The sequence below is a fragment of the Nycticebus coucang genome, chromosome 12, assembly GCF_027406575.1.
Source record: "Nycticebus coucang isolate mNycCou1 chromosome 12, mNycCou1.pri, whole genome shotgun sequence".
In the NCBI taxonomy this organism is placed as follows: Eukaryota; Metazoa; Chordata; class Mammalia; order Primates; family Lorisidae; genus Nycticebus; species Nycticebus coucang.
Genome location: NC_069791.1, coordinates 72,007,223 through 72,029,116, shown reverse-complemented (window position 1 = coordinate 72,029,116; position 21,894 = coordinate 72,007,223). Strand labels below are relative to the sequence as shown.

Genomic DNA, 21,894 nt, shown 5'->3' with positions numbered 1-21,894 from the left:
GGATGTGAAAAGAAAAACTAAAACCTGCTTCAAGGACTAAACATAGGTGGTTGCCTTTACAACAAAAGCTTAGGAAAAATTTCTCAATAAGACACAAAAGAGCATAAACCTTACAAGGAAAAAATAGGAGGAAAATTCAATTGCATGAAAATGAACATCTTCAATGTCATGGATGGCACCATAAACATGGGAAAAAGATAAGCCGTGGCCTTGTAAGAGATATTAGCAACTCAACAAAGGATTTAGATTCAGAATATTAAAATTTCTTACTAACTAGCAAGAAAACAACAAATAACCCAATAAGAAAATGAGAGAATGACATCATCTAGAAAAACAAAAAGAGGACCTGGTATATAGGCTAGTCATTGTACAGATAATTACCCATATTAGAAATAAAGAAATAAATACAAAGTAAACAAGATACTATTCCACATTCATTAGATGAGCAAAAATCATTTGACACTGAGTATTGGCAAAGATGTGGTTACAACAGGGGCTGGAAGTTTCCCCAGAGGGATAACAGCATTCAGCTACCCTGGAGAGCAACTACCTGGCCACCCCTAGCTGATGAGGGCACACCTTGTGACCAATGATCACACTTCTGAATGTGGCTGAAGGGGAGGCAGAGGCAGCTGTATTTTCTGGGTCCATCTGTGTGGCCACCCCTCAGACAAGAATTCTTGGCAGAAATGCATAGTGGTAAAATTTTTTTAAAGTAGAATGTAACCAGCACCTTACAAATGTGATGTTCTCATGCCACAGCGTGGTGGCTGCTACGGCAGGTGTCAAGAAGGGAGCATGCCCTGCCCCCAGCACCCACCTACCATTCCCCAGCATGAGGTGAGCTGAGCTATCATGGAGCTCAAATCTAGGATATTTTATCACAGATTGCCTTATAGCAGGCCCTCTTTGAATGGATCCCAAGTACAGAGTCAGTGAATGGGTCTAACTGGTTCCATTGGAATGGGTCCAAATGTGAAGCAGGGAACCACCAACTGGGGTGGGGTGGGGTCCTGAAGCTTAAAACTGCCTCCAGATGCAAATGACTCCCTTGAGCAGCAGTTGAGCAGCAGTTCAGTCTCTTTCTCCTCCGAATACATGGTAAAATTTGCCGACTGGTGAGTCAGACAGGGAAATAGAGCTGCGAGGGCTCAGGGGATGCTCCTGAGGAATCTATTCTGGCACAGACCTGTCAGTCTGCCTGGATCAGAACTTCCAGCCAGCTTTGCCAGGCAAGGTACTCCTTCTCTCTGGGCCTCAGTTTCCCTCTCTTCAAAACAGATAAATGATACACCTAATCGCAAGCATCATGTGAGAACTAAAAATCAGTCAATACGTTTAGAATGTTTAGAATAGTGCTTGACACATAGTAAGTGCTCAAGAAATGCCAGCTGTTATTATTTTGTACACTATTATTACTACATCCCTGAAGTTACTAGAGCCCTTCAAACAAAGTCTGCCTGATGCACCCCATTCCACACATGGTGGGGTTGCCGTGAATGCCTGCAGCACACAGAGATGAATTCTGAATGGGAAAACCTCATTCAATACGTAGGTGATACGTATTAAGAAGCACTATGCTGAGTCCTGGACCCATGGGAAGGAACAGAAACAGGGAACTTGAAGCAGCAGGAGGCCCTCACTCCAGAGACCTGTGAGATTCTCCACCACACAGAACTTTGCTTATATCTCTCGCCTTCCTCAAGTCAAACGACAGAGGTGACGTGGCCTCAGATCTCATAGCCAACTGGGAGCAGAGTCAGAACAGGCATGTAAGTGTCCTGATTCCTAAGTAAATGCTCCTTCAGCTACATCAACTGGACCACAGTGTCTTCCTGCTAAAATACTGGGCCACAAACAAAATTATTATACTTTCATAATGGGCTTTTTATGCAACTCACACTTGCAAGTTAAAACCAGGAGTCAGTAACCAATGGTCAGGGATTAGCCCACCCACTCCTGCTCCTGGCCAAAGAAAGAAAACCCAAAGACAGCAACTCAGAGTTGGCATCCCATTGATTGACACAATATCAAAAATGGTTGATAATAAATTCCTGCTTTGGTTTATAATACATTCCTTAAATTAAAAAGCATTCATAGGCAAATGTCAAATTTTAGCCTATAAATGACTGTTCCTCCTTCATAAAATGCACCCCCACCCCCCTTTTAAATGAGTGTACCACTTAGAAGCAATGCTTGAAGCACTTTTTTTTTTTTAATGGAAGGGGAACCGTATACAGTTCAGTAACTAGAAACTTGAACTAAATGGAGACAGTTTGCTCTGTGGTTATGTTCTCATTCTTGGGGCCTGTCTGCTCGGGTAAATCCTAGTAGGCAGGAGGCTTATAGCGGTGATGATACCCACCTCCTCAGGTGACTTTGAAGAACACAGAAAAGGCAGTAATGCACTTAGCATAATGCTCGACTCCTACTGAGGACTCAACAAATAATAATAGTTCACCACAATTTTAACCAAATCTCTGGCTTTCAGATTTTACCATTATACTTTACAAATTGTCCTCAACAAGGATATTTATTGAGAAGAAGCAGAAAGCTCTTTTCTATGCCTAAGCTTTTATTGCATCCTGTACAGAAAGATGTTCTCCATTCAAAGTGCATTCAGCTCAGGTTATTGACCAGAAAGACAAGTCAAGGCCACTCTCAAGGAACAGCTTGTGAGAAAAGACTCCAGCAGTGAAAACGCACAGAAAAGACTCCAGCAGTGAAAACCCACCGTATCTTCACTCTATGGACAGTAAAACTAAAACAAGGGTGGATAAAGTAACTATCTGACACATATGGAAAAAGATTACATTTTACCAAATCTATTCAAGTCTGCAGCAGAAACTAGAGTCCACCCTACACTTCAGTTTAAGTGTTTTTTTTAACATTTTAACGTTCATTTGTAGCTATAAAATTCACTTGTAAACATAATTTCTACTTTTTTAAAGGAATAAATTTTGATGATGTACACACAACATGCCATTTACTGAACATCTACTATTTGCCAAGGCTACTTGAGATGGATATTTTACCATAGTTTCTCTGCCAGTGACAACTGCGAGGTAGTTGTCTTTGCTCCCATTTTTTGGATGAGAAAATGGAGGCTCAGAGAGGTGCTATGATTCAGCATGGTTGCAACTAAATTTCCACACACACATGAATCCAATGAGAGACTTTTCCTCTTGACGGTTATTAAAACTCTCAGATAATTTGTCTGCTATCCTTAAAATAGCCCCTTAAAAAACTGCTAGGCACCAAAAGGAAGCGATTCGAGGCTAAGGAAGGAAAAGGAATGTTAGCCTACTGATGTTTCAGTGAGCAAGGCAAGGCTTACTGCAAGGATAGACTGTCCATCTATCGTGAGATGCTCCAGGAAGACAGCATGGCCAGTGTGGTCTTCAGATGCCATGCAGCTGCCCTTGGGCCAAGCTCCACACACAGTTTCCAGTGACTCTGACAGCTTGCAGTGACATGGCACAGAGAAACTGAGAGGCTAACTCCTCACTGACTGCATAAGAATTCATTTCTCTGGGCAAGAAACAAAATCAAGTCTCCCTGAAACTCCGGTATTGACTGACTGAACTGCCTAACATCCCAATTAAATAGCATTCCTGGTCTTAGAAGGCAGAGTCACTGAACCCCATGTTTGAAAGTAACTTCCCTGCTCAACAACCTGCCCAAATTCATCAATGTTTCAAAATCTCTACTAAAAGGCTCCATGTGAGAGAGACAGAATGCCTTCTCTGACTCTCTGAAGTGCCTCTCTGCATCCACAGTTATGCACAGCCTCCTTGGCCTCTATCCGTTCCCATCACCCCCTAAAACTCTCTGCTGTCAATTGTTTACCTGCCCCTGCTAGGGTGGAGACTCTGTGACAAGTTTTACCTGATCTCTCTGTTCCTGCTTTTTATCTCGGACTGTCCTGACCCCTGGAAGGGACTTGGCACTACTGTAGAATAAAGGAAAGGGGGGAGAAAGGAAGGAGGAAAAGCACTTAGTATATGCTCTGAGCATTTTAATTAATTTTACCCTCCTGGCAAATGGGACATTAGCAGTTCTTTCTGCTTACAGGTAAGGGTCCAAGTCTCAGAACTGTTAGTAACCTTGTTCAAGGTGACCTGTCACCGCTAACTAGTTACCCAATCCACTCCTGGCCTGAGACTGGACATTCACCTTCCAGGACCCTTGAAGCAGGCAGAATATTATTTATACAGATGAAGGAACTGAGATAAAATTTCTGTCTCAGGTCTGGTGAGGCCACAATGCTCCTGAGCAATGAAGCCAGGTCTTAACTATCACTCAGTGTGCCAGAGCCCAAGCTAATTCCCTGGTGCAATCTGGAGCATGCTTGTAGGATTCTTCCGGAATGTAGGAAAATAATGTGGCCACCAGCTATTCTTGACCTGGGGTCGAATTAAGGTTGACATATGTTCATTACTCTATGGGTTCCATCACACTTTAGGCAGCTTTTCTTCCCTAGGGGCCCAAAAGAAATGGAAAAATAACTTCTTGGGTTGATAAACTGGCTTAAAGAGTTATTAATTGGTAACAGTTAAAAGTTCACTTTTAATTTTTAAACTTTGTCTAGTTAAAGCCTTATTATAACTTAACAGTGGGTAATTCTAGAATGATTAAACACCTAAGTTGACAGTCGGTAAGGCGCCGGCCCCATATACCGAGGGTGGTGGGTTCAAACCCGGCCCGGACAAACTGCAACCAAAAAATAGCCGGGCGTTGTGGCGTTGTCCCAGCTACTCGGGAGGCTGAGGCAAGAGAATCGCTTAAGCCCAGGAGTTGGAGGTTGCTGTGAGCTGTATGATGCCATGGCACTCTACCGAGGGCCATAAAGTGAGACTCTGTCTCTACAAAAAAAAAAACAAAAAAAAAAACACCTAAGTTGATTATTTGGAATTTATGATTTTGCCAAATACTGGAGTAACCTTTTTTAAACTAACTTGTTATTGTAAAAAATGAAAATTCACAAGATACTTTCATGCAGGGAGTTTATTCAGAGGAATAAGAGAGAACAGCTAAATAAAAAAACCTGTTCGGGGATTTCCCACACCCCCATGAAGAGAAGAATTTAAAAACAATAATAATAATAATAACAGCTTTATTGAAATATAATTTGCATGCCATAGAACTCACCCTTTTAAAGTGTACAGATCAGTGGTATTTAAAACATTTACAAAGTTGTGCAACTATCATTACTATCTAATTCCAGAACTTTTTTTTTTTTTTTGAGACAGAGTTATTTCTCTGTCACCCAAATTGAAAAGTGTAACAATGTCATCATAGCTTGCTGCAACCTCAAACTCCAGGGTGCTCAAGCAATTCTCCTGCCTCAGCCTCCTTAGCAGCTGGGACTAAAAGGATATGTCACCTGGCCTGGCTAATTTTTCTACTTTTTGTAGAGACAGGGTCTTGCTATGTTGCCCAGGCTGGTCTTAAACTCCTGACCTCAAGTGATCCACCTCCGTCTCCCAGACTGCAGGGATTATAGTTGTGAGCCATCACCCCTGACTTATTTTATATCACAAAAAGAAACCCTGTACCCATCTTCAGTCACTCCCCATTCTCCTCTCCCCAGCTGTTGGCAACCACTAATTAACTTTCTGTCTCTATGGATTTGCCTATTCCAAACATTTCACATAAAGCAGTGATTTTCAACCAGTATGCCATGGCACATTTGTGTGTTGCAAAAATTTTTAAAGATTATTAATTTCTTTTCTTTTCTTTTCTTTTTTTTTGAGACAGAGCCTCAGGCTGTCGCCCTGGGTAGAGTGCTGTGACATCATAGCTCACAGCAACCTCCAACTCCTGGGCTCAAGCGATTCTCCTGTCTCTGCCTCCCAAGTAGGTGGGACTATAGGCACTCACCACAATGCCCGGCTATTTTTTGGTTGTAGCCATCATAGTTGTTTGGCAGGCTTGGGCTGGATTTGAACCCGCCAGCTCAGGCGTATGTGGCTGGCACCTTAGACGCTTGAGCCACAGGCGCTGAACCCATTAATTTATTTTCAAAAGAAGTTCAGAGCACAGTTAAGTATATTCTTTTTTCTTTTACCCTTTTCTTTTTAAGTGTACCACAGAAGTTTAACTATAGGTTCAAGTGTGTTGTGAGATTAAAAAAAAAAAAAAAAAAAAAGGCTAAAAAACAATGATATAAAGGGAATTTGTGATTTTTTGCCTCTGGGTTCTTCCACTCAGCATAATGTTTCCAAGGTCCATCCATGTTGTAGCATGTACCAAACCAAGTACTTTATTCCTTTTGCTGGGTGGAACATTCCACCGTATGACTATACTACGTGTTTTTTTGTTTGTTTTTTTTTTTAGAGACAGAGTCTCACTTTATCGCCCTCAGTAGAGTGCTATGGCATCACACAGCTCACAGCAACCTCCAGCTTCGGGCCCAGGCTATTCTCTTGCCTCAGCCTCCCAAGTAGCTGGGACCACAGGCACCCGCCACAATGCCCAGCTATTTTTTTTGTTGCAGTTTGGCCGGGGCTGGGTTTGAACCCCCACCCTTGGTATATGGGGCCGGCGCCCCACTCATTGAGCCACAGGCGCCGCCCTATACTACGTGTTTTTAATCAGTTCATCTGTTGGTGGACATCAGGATTCCTTCTACTTCTTGTCTATTTTGAATCATGCCACTATGAACATTTGTGTACAAGTTTTTGTGAGTTTGTGTTTTCAGCTCTTTGGGGGTATGTACCTAGGAGGTTGAAGTGCTGAGCCATATGGTAACTCCAGTTGTAACTTTTTGAGAAACTGCCAAAGAAAGATAATTCTTGAATTCTTTTTTAACTTTGTACAAAAAAATTAAATTAAATTGAATCATCAAATAAAATTTGATACCCTTGCCTTTCTGAGAAATAAATTTTATAGAGTGACATAATTAACATTAAAAAAATTATTTTGTTATGTAAAGAAAAGATTTCTACATGAATGCTATAAATGCCATAGAACCTTCCAACTACAGCCATTAATTGCCAAGGTATTCAAGGTACAGGGCTAAATATAAACAGGATGCAGATACAGCACCTGCCCTGCAGGCCCTTAGGCTTTAGAAGGAGGAGAAAGTACTTGTGCTTAAGCTATGGATTCAGAGCCATTGCAGCGACATCGCTAAACCCCAGAGATCCGATCCACTACTTGCTGTGTGGTGGGATGTATTTGTATCCCCAGCGTGTGATCACCCTGTACCCCAAGTCTTTCTTCCCAGTTCAAAGACCTTCTCCGTTGTTGTCCTTCCTGTCAGGACCAGCCTGGTGCGCCCTGCTCTTCTAAAAGTCATGGTTTGTCAAATCAGTGCTGTGGGGCTTCAACTAAGCCAACGCAATGTGCCCAACGTGATACAAGGAAAAGGATCCTGGGCTTCTTACTCTTCTGGTGCAGTGGTTTTAGAGTCTGAATGAGGACTGAAACAAAATCTGCTGAAAACAAGAGAGGAAGTAGGAGTCCAGTGGCTACTGAAAACCTGTCAAGGAGTAGCTGACAAAGTTTGGACACTGTTTAGGGTTTTAAAAGCATCTATATCATTGAGTTTTCATACCACTTCTGCAATGGAGTTATAATGATTACTCTCATCTTAATTACCTGAGGATGCCCAGCAGGTACTCGGTGGGCCCCGGCAACACCATCTGGGGGCAGCCTGCACACACATGTCCACTGGAGTTACAACTTTATTTTTAAATGACTCTCTCTTTCCAGGCACTCCTGCAGTGTCTATATAAAGGCTGTCGAGGCAGTGACTAAATGCATCTGGGCCCAGGCCACAACTATATATTACTACCCTCCACCACCGCCATCCTACTGACTCCTTTTCTCACAGGCAGTGAAAAGTGAATTAAGTTCAGTTTCTTTTGTTTTCCTCACCTCGGCAAAAAGGGAGCAGCTGAGGTGTCGAGGAGACAGTGCTGGGCACATTGTTTCCTGGCTCACCTGAGAAATGGCGCATCCTGACCAAGGACAAGAAGAGACGCCCCCACCCCACCTCATCCCACCTGCCAGAGCCTGAGGGAGTTGATAAACGTAGCCCATTTCAACAGTGGCTGTGGCACAAGATTTCTATCCAAGTCATATTTCAAGACAACTCCCAAGCCTGATTTTCCACTACTATTACCCAGGAATGTAAAGATCAGAAAAATGCCTAAACACCTAGGCCTAAGGTAGAAAGGGCAAATTAAGATGCCAGAGACTCAGAAAATGAAAGTCAATGAATGGGCAGTTACATGCACAGCAAAGAGGGTGTCCCTTGTCACACACTGGGCGTGCTGAGTCAGGCATCATGGCTGGGCAGACAGTAAGTGAGGAAGAGGCAGTAAGTGACCAGGGAACTGGGCCCCTGACAATCAGGGTAGGAGTTAGGGGAGAAGCACCACAAGGCACTTGGGCAGGACAGGTGAAGAAAGTACAGACAGACTGTGAGCACGTGGACCAGGCGTCATCAGGATTAATACTCCAGAGATCAAGAAATGTTAAGGCAAAAATACATCAGTGGAAAAGATGACCCACAAGAGCTCTGTAGCTAGCTGCAGCTCAGTTTGCCTCACTGAGCACCTGGTCCATTTAGAGCAGATGTAAATTAACCTAATAAAATCTTACAGAGGCCCTAAGCAACATTCTGAGGTAGGACCACAGGCCCCCTGAAGTGACAAGGATGAGCCCCAAGGCTGGTTTCATGATAAAATCGCTGCATCTCAGGAATGCAGTTCTTCTCCTCTCTCATCCCCATAAAGGATGGTTCCTCCCAAAAAGAAAAGAAACTGAACAAAACATAAACCACCCCTATACTTTTCTTAAAAGCAAGTCGAACACCGAGACCATTCTCCTGATGGCTGAGCATATTCAAATGGCAGTCCTGAAACAAGGCCACTATCACGGGTTTCTGAAGGGAAGATACCACGACTCTGCTTACTCAGTCCCAACCTATCTAGCCATCCCTCCCATCCCCATCCACTGAATTCCCTGGTCTATGAGCTGGGACTGTAAGTCAGACCTCACTTTACAGGTCTCCACTGCCCAAGACAGGTTCCTATCCTGGTGTGGCTGAGAAGTAGCTATGGAATCCTCAAATTTGCCTCAGAGGGAGGCTAAGCAGGAGAATCGCCTAAGCCCAAGAGCTAGAGGTTGCTATGAGCTGTGACGCCATGGCACTCTACCAAGGGCAACAAAGTGAGACTGTCTCTTAAAAAAAAAAAAAAAAAACTTAGAACTTAACCAAACGGACAAGCAATTCCCAGGCAGAATAACAAAGCCCTCAAGTGATCCTTCTCACAGTGCCTGGTGAGAAATAACTCAATCTCCAGGTGCTAGCAACCTTGCCCATCCCTAGGCACCTGGAACCAGGAAAGACCTCTGGAATCACACGCAGGAAATCGAGAGTTCGACCTCTGATCAAAGCAACAGAAAAGCAAAGGGTGAATGAGAAGGTTAAGAGACATTCCTGGGCTTGTGGGAACCCGGCTTTTAGCAGAAAGCTGCTGCCACTGCCCCTCCTGACACTCCTCACCTTCCACCCACTTCCCACTCCCCAGCACAGCTGGTCCCTGCTGAGCCCCAGCCACCTCCCTTTTTGATCCCCTCCTGCCCTGGGGCATGAGGAAGAAGAGGTGGTGGGAGGAGACCCACACAGTGCTCCTGGGAAACTGAAACTGGACTACGGGTCCAGGGAAATGTGCTTTGAACCAGGAACACATGGCGAATGCTGAAGGGTCCACTAGGAACTGCGCCAAATGCATACGTTTCTCAGTCCTTAACATTCACCAATATTTTAAAAGTTAAGAACCAATGCTCAAAAAGCAGAACTGCTTATCTATAATAAGGGTTACTAAGCCACATGTGGTTGGTCCAGAGAACTTTTATCACCACTGATGCAAGAGGGTTTTCTGTAGGGAATGTCTACAGCAAGAAGATTCCAGGCATACTACCCCAGCTCTCCACATGCTATATGACTGTTCTGTTTGCTTGGTAAGAAAGAAAAGAAACTTGTCAAGAACACTGATAGAATTTTATCTCCAGAGTTTAACCGTCTAGCACATGGAAGGTGTTCAATAAATATTTGTCAAGTGATTAACTGTTAACTACAAACCAACTTTCGAAGTACTTTAAGCCAAAATTACCTATAGCTGTTCTTGTATAAGGTTCCCCAAGCTCGCTTTGAGGAACAGAAATCAACCGCCTCTAATGCGTCACACAGTCAGTGTTCCAAGTTAACACGAACACCACCAACTGGATTAGACTCTGGGTACCAGGCCTGTGTGGAGCCTTCCCACACGCACACACATGCATGCGCACACAAGAACCCTGTGAGCTGGGCTCTGCTATTACATTTATTCACTGGATAATTACAGTCTCCCTCAAATTAACTACAATTTTTGGACCAAAAAGATATAAGCGGCTGGGCTCAATGACTCACACCTATAATCCCAGCACTTTGGGAGACCAAGACAGGAAAATTGCTTGAAACCAGGAATTTGAGGTCAGTATGATCAACATAGTGAGACCCCCACCCCCAACCATCTCTACAAAAAATATAAAATTAGCCAGGCGTGGTGGTGCACACTTATAGTTCCAGCTACTCGGGAGGCCTGGGCAGGAAGATCACCAAAGCGCGGAAGTTTGAGACTGCAGTAAGCTATGACTGGGCCACTGCACTCCAGCCTAGGCAGCCAAGCAAGTCCCATCTCTAAAACAATAATATCATCAAGTGACTACAAATGTATTAAATCTAGTGATATAACAACAAAACTTGAAAAAATTCATTCTAAACAAAAAGCATTGGCACCCATAGCTCAAAGGGTAGGGCACCAGCCACACACACTGAGGCTGGTAGGTTCAAACCCGGCCAGGGCCAGCTAAAACAATGACGACTGCAAAACACACACACACACACACGTGCCCCCACCTAACTCAGTGCTCACACCCTGATGTTCTATGGCTGCTCCTGCCTGTGAAACCCCTGGTCGCCATACAGTACACCCCTTCCTGGGCCCCCCAGATACCTCCCCATAAGAACCCACCCTTTTTCCCCAGTACTATTAGAAGGGCCAGGCTTGGAAAACATGAATTCCCTGACAAGAGACTAAACCTCACTCATCTCTGAATTCTCTCAGGTGCCTAACCCACATACTAGACATGTTAGACAATCAACAGACAACAGGAAGAAATTTTCTCCCTTCTCAGAACAAAGAAGCACTTGGGTGTTTTTATCAAGAATCAACACACTTGGTGCTACACCAGCAAGAACACCACCAGGCCTGGCTCTACCACATGTAAGGCCTCAAGGATCTTGGGCTCTGTACGTAAGGAACAAGAGGCCTACCCTGCCGACAGGCCAAATTTTTTACCCCTTGAAATCAAGTTCTACGTAACTTCTATTTTTACATGTCCGATTTCTGGAAGTGTCACTTCCATAGTGAGTATTTATCTGCTTCTTGGTTATAGAAAATAAACTGCTCAGTGGTACAGCCAGAGATAGCTCAAGGTCAGGGCAATGTTGAGGCTCCTCAAGACTGAAACCTGAAAAAAAGGATGATTCAATAGCCCCTCTGGGCCCAGGCCAGGCCCTCACCAAGGCCCTGCATGTGCTGTCATAGCCCCTCCCACACACATGCACTCTCAGAGCCACACACACACACGTACGTACATGTGCTGTCAGAGGCCCACCACCACCACCACAAACACACTCTTATGTATCCCAGAGGACTGTGCCTTGCAGCCACCCATTCTTACCACCTCTCTGGCCTTAAGTGGTTTCAAAATTCCTGGCAGAAGATTCCGGCCAGTAAAACAAGTGAACCAGGTCTTGCTTCAGGCTTTCCATGAAGCCCCATACAGATTTCCAGGATAATCCTCAGATAGGAAACTGCAATGGCCCACCCCCACCTGTAGGAAACTCATGCTATGGGAAGACCCCCATCAGTGCAGCAAAAGAAGAGGAAGTAGACACCAGCTATGACCAACTGGCAGAAGCCAAGCAGAAAACAAGCATAACAGCCACCTACCATTTCCTCCATCCCCTTCCAGGTAGAGTCCCAGCCTCCTTCTCCATGAGAGACAATGTCTTTTCAGGTACCCTGAAAAGAAACGCCCCAAGTGGCATTTATCTACCAGGCTGCCTCCTACCTGAGCCTCTTCCATTCAGGGATTAGAAGGAGATAAAGATGTAAATTTTGAGGCCAGGTTTTTTCAAGTAACTGATGTGGGATTCAACATGAGCCATATGAGCTGCTCACCAGCTCGTGCAGGACAGGCCTACTGGGCTTCGATGGAGGGACAGAGTTTGGTGCAGCACAATTAATATTTACCAGCCACTAGGGTTAAGGCAAGAGGAGGGGAGGATGTTCCTCCTTCCTCCTCCATGGCACCACTTGCCGCTGAGGAGTCTGGGGCTTCTGAGGAACACCTGGGACCCAGCTCTCTGTTCCATCCTCCCCTTAGTATAAGACAGACTGTCACTTCAGAAGGATGGCCTTGCCCTTCTTTAGGATTTTCCATGAAAATCCCCAGACATCTGATCATCAAGGGAAAGGCAGTGAGAGCACAGGACAGCACACACAGCTTGCTACAGGAATGGCACCCAGAGTGGCTAAAGATGGGAGGGAAGGGGTTAGCCCCAGAAGTAAAGGAAGAGAGTTTGGGGAACCCCACAAATAGGCACTCCAGAAAGGTCTGCTCTGGAGCAGCTGAGAGATGAGAGGAACAGGAGAAGTCGGTCACTGGCTCCTGGTTTTACTCAGGACAAGGCTGAAAAGACAGAACAGTGCCCCCTACCCTCTGACACTGCACAGATGGCAGTAGCCCCCAAGCCAGAACGATTTCAACCTACATCTCTGATCAGACCTGAAGACCTGCACTGAAGGGCAGGCTGGGGCAGGAGGGTGAGCGTCAGTCTAAGGCCTAAGTCCCTTAGGTGGGTCTGTTGCTAAAGCCTTCCTACTCTTTCTTCCAAAATATTTATTCTGAAAATAAAGGTGAATAATTTCACCTTTTCAAGGAAAAGCACTCCCTTGAGAATGGCAAAGCTCCTTTGAAACAGTTTAAATGGTCCATTAAAAAAAATTCAATTCACACCTAATTTTTCAGAATATCATATTATACAAGATAGAGGCATCCCTCCCAGAAAGTGGGTTTTCTCTCATGGAAGACCTGAGAGCTGTGGGAAGATTCCCAAGGTCTGGGAGCCTGGGTTAGGCTTCAGACAGCTAGCTGTCAGCCCTCCCATCCAAGCAGAAAGTGCAGGAGGCTGGGGTCCAGACCCACGGCAAGAAAATCTTTGCACACCAAACTCGCATAAGGCCAGCCTATCCCCCACTAAAACAATCAGATCTGCTCACCTGTCTGTGACGCTCTTCTTTCTTTTTTATTTCTTATTAAGCCTTTGAGAAGGACAAAAGGGAAAAAGGGATCTAGAAACAGACTAAGAAATACAGCCCTAGCGACTTTCAACACTGGCCTCCTAATATACGCTTGGAAGAAAAAAAAAAAAAAAAGAATATGTAACAAGCATATTCCCACTGCCCTTTATAGTGTATTTCGAGAAACACAGACATTTAAAAGGCCCTTGCAAAGTAAATGTCTATTTTACAAGAGTTATCAGTATATGCCTACTCTCAGATGTGTGCAGCCTCCAGACACACTCTGCCTGCCCCAGCCCCAAAGAGGCAGGTCCTGAGGTCCTTCTGCCCCACAGTGGCCTTCATGGACTTTGGTGGTGTGCTACCTTACATGGGGCTAGGAGCTGGGCTGGGCTTGAGGGTCTGAGACATCCACATACCTATCTCATACTGAGCTAGCTCAGTATTTGCATTTGGAATTAGCTTGGGTTTTAATATCAACTGCCACATCCCCACTGCCCACGTGGTGGCATGCAGTCTGCTAGGATGGGGCTTGGGCATTGGAAGAAAGGAACAGGCTATTTGCTGCACATTTAATGAAAATGACATGCTCAAAACACATCATCTGAATACGTACTAGATTAATAAGACCCCTTCAAAGAAATCGCAAGGGTTACCCCACCTCACCTCTGGAGTGTTCTTCTTGAACTCGCGGCTCTGCTCGATAAGCCGCTTTCTGGACTGCTCACTTTCATCTTGCCGGTTCGCCAATACCGTTGCGGTGGCATCGAGTTCTCTCTGTTGAGAGAAGCAAAAAAGGAAAAGCAAGATTGTAAGGTAAAGTGCCTTTTACCAGAGGAGCTCATATTTGCATTTGACTGGAACACCGGGGCGAGACCCCTGGTGGCTCCAGAAATCTTTAACTCATCGGCAAAGGAGGGACAGGGGAATGAAATGAAAACAATCCTTCCACCCCTTATGCACCATGATAAAACCCAAACTGGCTCAGCTTGCTGTGTCATGTGTCTACATGCACTTCACAGATGACTATGCTTCTCTAACAGAAACATCTTTCCTGCTAAAACCAGTCAGGCCAATGCCCACCCCTCCCTGGACCTGTTCCTATCTGTCCTTTACAAGTATCTCTTCCTGACATCCTCCTGGGCTCTAGTCCTGCTGCTGAGCTCTGCCCGTTCATTGGGGCATTCTGCATAGCTTCCTTCAAAGTATGAGCCTGAGATCTTGTGTAGTAATATTTGATTTGGGTTTTGGTGTTTTTATTTGTTAAGAGAGAGTCTCTCTCTCTCTGTAGCCCTGATTAGAGTGCAGTAGCATCCTCTTAGCTCCCTACAATCTCAAACTCCTGGCTCAAGTGATTCTCCTGCCTCAGTGTCCCGAGTAGCTGGGTCCTTGAGCACATGCCACCATGCCCAGCTAATTTTCCCACTTTTTTTTTGTAGAGACAAGGGTCTTGTTCGTGCCCAGAATGGTCACAAACTCCTGGCCTCAAGTGTTCCTCTCATCTGGGCCTCCTAGAGTTGTAGGATTACAGATGTGAGCCACAGCTTCCACTCTTGATTTGTTTTCATTCACCAAATATTAATCATGAGCTTACGGTAGGCCAAACATCATGTTTAGGATCACTAACCTATTTATTAGTTTTCAAGAGGGACTTTTAAAAGGTAAATTCCAAGAATAAATTATTTCCAACATCTTATAAACTTTTTGGAAATGAGGCAGCTGGAAGCAGCAGTTTTTCTCAGATCATGCTACTTGCACGGGAACTCTGAGGACCACTAGGAGTAGGTGTTGCGCAAGAGGACCTGCTGGGGCCTGTGGGCTTTGGCCTCTGCTCCATACAACCAACTGACACTCAGCACATCCAAGAACCCATAGCCTGGCCTCGGAAAAATTCTGGGAGGAGCTGCCAAGAGAATCTGTTTCAAACAACCCTGCAGCAGATGGGCCCAGAATGGTGCTCCAGGCTGACAGCAGGAGGACAAGGACACGTTGCCGTAGCCACCAAAAGGCCTGTTTTCTTGTTGAGTTGCTTCAGTGACTAAAGACACACGGCAGCACATTCTGCTTAGATTCAAAGTGGCTGCTGCTCCAAATGGTTTCTCAATGGTAGGGACCATCACCTTGCAATTGAGCAGAGCATAAACTTATTGAAAGGGTTCAAGGCGAGATAACCAAAGCTGACCATCACCTGCAGACCTCCAGGAAGCATGTTAGAGTCTCTCTCCCTACCTCTCCACCCACCTTACTAAGTAGAAGGAAGTGCTTTCCTTCTCAGTGGAAATAACACAGTGACTCTGTAAGCCCTGCTGGTAAACGCTTCATTGGTACCACCATGGGGTGGTACCACTGCCAGACAGGATGACAGAGTCCTGGAACCAACATCCAGCGTGCTGTCAACTCAGAAATCGGAGACAGTTTAAAAAGGAGGTGGGGGGGGCCTAACAAATCAGCAAACCAGCAATGGGGGAGGGGGGGAACCATCACACTACACTCTCCCCTTAGTATTTCTGGCATTAAAGCAAATCTTGGGCAAACAAGTTCTAAAGAATAACGTGGGCTAGAATTCAGGAACAGATGTCAAAGCTATTGCAGAAAAGAGGGAAACACTGAACATTTTGATAGACCACATTTGAAACGCATCCCAGTTAAGTGAAGGCAGGGAAAAAAGAGCAACGGAGACCAATGTGGTAGAGTGGGGAAGAGAAGAGCAGTCCCAGACAAGCAGAAGGCTCCGCAGAAATATAAACAATCTGGGAAGGAGGAGGACTTCGACATCTATATTTAAGCAGCAGCAGAAGAAGTTATAAAAGGAGACTTCAAGAAGGGGGAGAAAAAGCCAATATTGAAATATGACAAAAAAGAAAAAAGTCGATGTTTCATTCCAATCACACACAGACACAGAAAACTTAGAGAAAAACAAAGACCATGGACTGTTTTCAACAGGGTCTCTGTTTCCTCCACTGAATGGAAGCCTTGGGCAGGGGGTCACCACTGGGTGTCTGCTGGCTTCTTACAGCTGACCAGGCACTGGACACTGCACATGCCAAGGTGACTGTGTGGGTATCAGCCCTGATCCCTGCCTTCCCGTCTAGTAGGGGGAGTACGGGGCACATTGTGGGGAATGCCAGAAGGTCACAGAGTTTGCAGGCCCCTCTGTCCCCATATGACCTTCCTTGGGCAGACTGGTCAAGAAGCCAGACTGAGGGGGGCTGAGCTGAAGCAGTGGCCCTGTATGGGCAGACCTACCTTGATCACAGGGCTGTAGAAGCTACATGCCAGAAGCAACTTGCTGCTGGCATCAGGGACTCCACAGAGTCCACCCCAACCCCTTCCTCACACTCACAGACATATGCAGGTCGGCATGGGAAACCAAGGGCGGTCTCTAAATTTAATACTGTACTGCCACCCGCCACCACAGAAACAGATTGGCACAGCGAGGAGAGACTGAGCTGCCACCAATTTGTGACACTTCCACCAACCCAGATCAAGCTGGTTAGATTTAAGGATCACAAATCTTTGACAGAGGCCCTTGGGGGTTGGGGAGGGAAACCCAGGACTAAATCCCTTTGAAGGATGCTAAGGCATTCTCAGGCTGTGGCGACAATGCAGAGGGAGAAGGAGACAGCTATTAAACATAAGCCAAATACTGTTTTACTACTACCAAGCCTGTCTACACTCAAAGTTCCAAATACAATGACACAATAACGGGAATGTAATGCATTCAGGGAAATGGGGGTGGGGACTCAAATGCCAACAGGTCACATGTAAGAAGCATGGAGAACCCCCGCATCTGAAAGGCATTAAAAAGTCACAAAGAGCAAAAACCCCAGAACCAACCTACATGCTCAGCAACAGCCTGTTTGCGTAGCCATTCACAGATTATTCTTGCAATGCTTAAAAACCCGCAGTCCTATGTGTACTGTATGGGACGAGATGATTGTCAAGATATATTCAAGCCAAAAAGCAAAGTGCAAACAATGTGTATCTATACATATGCTAGCACAGGCTGAAATCAGCCCTAGAAAGACTGGCACTTAACTCTTCAGGAGGGACCCACGAGGCGGGGGTCTGATTATTTTGCCATATGCATATATCACCTAGTTGGAAAAACTGCAACATACCATGCATATTAACTTTTAAAATCCTGCTAATATAAAAAAACACATATAGTTATGGAAATACACTTTATCCAATGTTCTGTGGTCAGGGTTAGTGTGTCCACCTGCAGGGGGCAGAGGCCTGGCATTGATGGCCTCTTGAGTCTGCGGATTCAAAAAGTGAGTTGAGCACATCCCTTATCAAAAACACAGCTGCTTCTCATACAATGTGCTGCCCACTGGCCAGTCTCAGAAGTAAAAACGAGGAGGAAGAAGAAGAGGCAGCAGCAAAGGTAGTGGCAGCCACAGAAAACACCCCCCAACCCAGCCAGACCTCTCCTGGGGAAGGGCCAAGGACTCCTCAAAAGCATCTAGAAATACTAATTTGCTGGAAACACCTGAGGTCCCCCCAGGTCATGGAAGGTTGGTAGGCTGGCAGCAAACTCATTGGCTCAGAACCCAACACTTCCAATGAGGCTGGAAGAGCCAGAAATTTTATAGAGAAAATGTCTGGTAAGGAACTGAATACAAAAGTGTTTTTATTTTTCTGGGTGATCACGGTGACTAACATCAGGAGAGGTAGGGTCCAGGGAAAGATCCTGCTTTGGACCTGCCTGGTTGGGTTCCTGTCCCAGCCTAGCCCCCAGCACCTGCTGGGCTTCATCCATCTCCCACCATAGTCGTCAGGCCACAGCAGCTCTGGTGTAGACTCTGTAAGTAGTGTCTCTGTTTCATCAAGGCTGCTACACAACAGGAGTCCCAGGGTGGGATACCTTACTAAGGAGAGCTTCTGAGGCCAAGGCCAAGGCCAAGGCCAAGGCCCACGATCGTCTACCATAGGGGCAGCCGGGACTGTCACCACACCAGCCTCACCACTGGCATTTCCTCTCATCTCAGAAACCACGGATTATGTGCATCCCTCATTCCACGACACTGGTATACTTCTGAGAGCAAAGGATGGCTGGAATCCTCTTTTCCCTACTGATTATAACTTCTGGGAAGTTTTTTCTCCTCTTCTGACAGATCCTCAAAGGGCAAAGCTCCTAACATTTTGAGATTCTCTCTGCCTGGACTCTAAGCATCTTTCAGCCAAGTATTAAAGACATCTTAAAAATAAACTACCACACAACTAGCTGCCTATTTAAATGAAACTGTAGGGATTTTTCCCCAAAATATAACAAGTCTTACAATAATCAATGTCACGGATCAGTTTAGAACGGCATGCCAGTCATTTGTTTGTTTCAAACAGGGAAACCTGCAGTGCCCCTACCACATTCATTGAAATTCTCTATTTCTTAAGCCCTAGCCAGCCTGCATGGGCTCTCTGGAGATGCCCAGGCTCCCATGGGGGGCTTCTTCCAGGCCTGCAGAGGAAGGTAATGGGGAAAACATAGCCAGGCCAACCACATGGGCAATATCAGTATTCTCAGAACCCAAAGATGTAATTCATTTCATGTTTCTTTAGGGATTATATGTTGAAATAATCAAACAGCACATCCTATATAAAAATTGTAAATGGTTTTGTTAGTGAAAAAATAGATGACTATGCAAAAAAGGGAAAGACTAGTGTGGTTTTGGCACAAGGTAGTTTTGAGAACATTTTTCATTTCTTTTCTAACAACAGAATTATTTGGATGAATTGTAGGTGCTCTAGCTAGAAAGGGGTGGTGGGCCCAAGACCACTCACCAGCCTTCTTCTATCACTTCTCTCAGGCCTCTACTCAAAACACCTGAAGAGCCTTCATACACTGACTTAAAAAACCCTAGATCGGGACCCAGGCTCCATCCCTACTGTGACCTGTGTGGTTATGGACAGGTAACTTCCTCTTCCTGGCACAGTAAATACTGAATCGAGGGGAATTTTTTGTACTATCAAACCTACACACTTGACCTCAGACCCAAATCCATTCTGCCACCAACAACTCTCACATACTGGGGGCTCCAGGAATACACAAAGGAATTAGAAGTTGACCTTGACCAACCTCTAGGTGCTCAGAGTCCAGCAGAGGAAACAAGGTAGGAATGAAAGGACATAAGGACCATGTCATAGAACAAAAGCAGAGGAAGGAGTTAGAAAAGGGAGAAAATATTTCCAACAAGAAATGACTGAGTTTTCATGAAAAATGCCTGTCTTACCTAGAACCGGGGGGGGGGGAGGGGGGGAGACAAGCTCAGCCTCCATCACCCTATTCGCCATCAGGGCTTGCCCAGCACCCAGTACCCCACTCTGCACAATACAATGAAGCCTTGGAGCAACCACGAGCCTCATCAGTCACCCTGGCAGTAAGAGGGTAGATGGGAAAGTGCTATCAGTGAGGAGAAGCAGGCCAGGCTTGGCATATAGGTTAAAGGAGCTGGGTGGGGGTGCACTATAACTGTGCTCAATTAGAAATGTAAAACTACCTCCCCCAAATATGATCCACTGCAGATACACAGATATACATATACACATATAATCTGCTTCTATATACAGAGGGTTCTCTGGAAGTCTACACAAGAGGCTGGCAATTTAACAGAAGGACACAGGAGTGGGGGTCCTTTAAGGGCTAAACTTAGGTACCTTTCGCATTTTGTGCATGTAATGTCTACTCCTAAAAAGTAAATATTTCTCTCTTTAAATCCCACTTTTCCCCTATAATGAGACCTAGGTTTGGAAGGAATGACAAGGACCTAGACTTCCTCTTCCCAGAAGGGCACTGCTGCGTGATGCTACTGGAAGTTTACTTTGTCCTTTTCATGGGTGTGTAGACAGTGGGCTCCATTTACAGAACCTTGAAGGATTCCCAAAGTTACTGTTAATGATTTCACTTATTTTGTAAGTTGAGAACCATATAGGATCTCCTATTTCCCAAGTATTTTTCAGACACTTAATCCTTCCCCTTTACTTTTCCACTCACAACTGCTGACTCACACCATGTAATACAAAGTCTGAATTACAGCTTCATTAATCTGTGACATGATGTCAGATGTCACAGGGCTAGGTGGGCATCACGAGCCAGGACACCTCTCTCCAAGAAAGGGGAGATGCTGGGCCAAAGCCCTCATGTGAACTTGGCATTCCTTGATCAGGAGACTTCTATCACTTCCCAGCAAGCTGAACTAAAATCACCTTGGGCCCCCCCAGACCCTGCCTTGTCAAGTTGGCCTTCCCCTGGTGTCCCCAGAGGGCTGGGTTCCCTTCATTCCCCTTGGCCCGTGGCATGGGCTCTGCCCTAAGGTTGGAGACCTTTCCTTTCTCTCTTCCATGAAACGCTCAAATACCATATTCCCCCCCCATGTCCTACAGCACCACAGAAGACAGTGACATGTGTGCCGCTTACCAAGCCCTCCCGATGGCAGCTGTCCTAGTCTACACTCTGCAGTCTGCCTGAGTGTGTGGCTAACACTAGCTCCCAATGCCATAAGCTTCTTGGAAAAGAAAAGAAAAAGAAAGGAAAAAATACACTAACTGCTGTAACAGAAGTTAAAAAAAAAAGTGCAGAAAGAGTTCAGAGAAGAAAAATCAGAAACAGCATTGTAAAGATGACAGCATCAGCATGAGACCCTGAGGAAGAGATGGATCAGGCAAGGGAAGGGAGAGGGACTTAAGGACTCTAGAGATTGGGAAGGCTTCCGGGAGGTTATGAGGGCTGAGGAGGATAGGCAGGGGACTGGAGATTACCTACACCCTCCTCTACCTCAGCCTCAGAGGACCCCAGGTCCCAGAGTGGTGCCATTTTTGTAAGAATCAGGGCCTAATGGCTAAGAAGGACCCCTGCCCTGCTGAAGCCAGGCTGGCCAAGCTCTCCCAGTCTGCACAGTAACCTTCATCATGGCCCTACCATAAGAATGGGAGTACAAAGGAGGAAAAGTTGATTCCAGCAATGGGACTGTTGACTGTCCTTCCCAGGGCAGGACAAGCCCAGCCACTGGTGGCACCCAACACAGAGCACAGCACACAAAAAGTGCTCCATGAATGTCGGCTGAATCAGCTGGACGAACAACGGATCTCTCCAGGTTAGTCTCTCTGCTGTTGTCCAACTCGGGGAACAAAAAAGCGAACAACACTCTTGTTGTTGTGTGAAAAAGCAAGCACTTGCTTGCACATCCATTTTCTAGTTATCTGGGGGCTTGGTAAGAAACGCTGAGAGTTGTAGTCCTTGTTGGAAATCTCACACAGCACAGTTGGCCACCCTCTCCCAACCTGGAGATTGGGGCTGAAGGAACAGAACAAAACCTCCTGGCCAGATCTCACAGCATGCAGTGGCTGTATTTATGAGTTGATTTTCCCACCACAAGACTGATTCTTGTTCCCAGTGCCCCAGAGAAAGAAGAGAGAACATCTTGCATCCCAGAGTGGGGAGGAGGCAGCTACAGGGTGGTGTGGGAGGAAGGGCACTGACCTGTGATCCAAGGGTCCAGCGTGAATACAGACATCCACTGTCAGTTAG

The 21,894-nt window shown here is 45.6% G+C and overlaps 1 protein-coding gene across 4 annotated transcripts in view; it reads right to left on the bottom strand.

Moving 5' to 3' along the window:
• Positions 1-21,894, bottom strand: part of CUX1 (cut like homeobox 1) — a 383,513-nt gene that overhangs the window by 289,626 nt on the left and 71,993 nt on the right. For all 4 annotated transcript variants that reach the window (XM_053554218.1, XM_053554217.1, XM_053554216.1 and 1 more), the window contains exon 2: positions 14,034-14,144. In XM_053554218.1, coding sequence (XP_053410193.1) covers positions 14,034-14,144 — 111 coding nt within the window. The remainder of the gene's footprint in view (positions 1-14,033; positions 14,145-21,894) is intronic.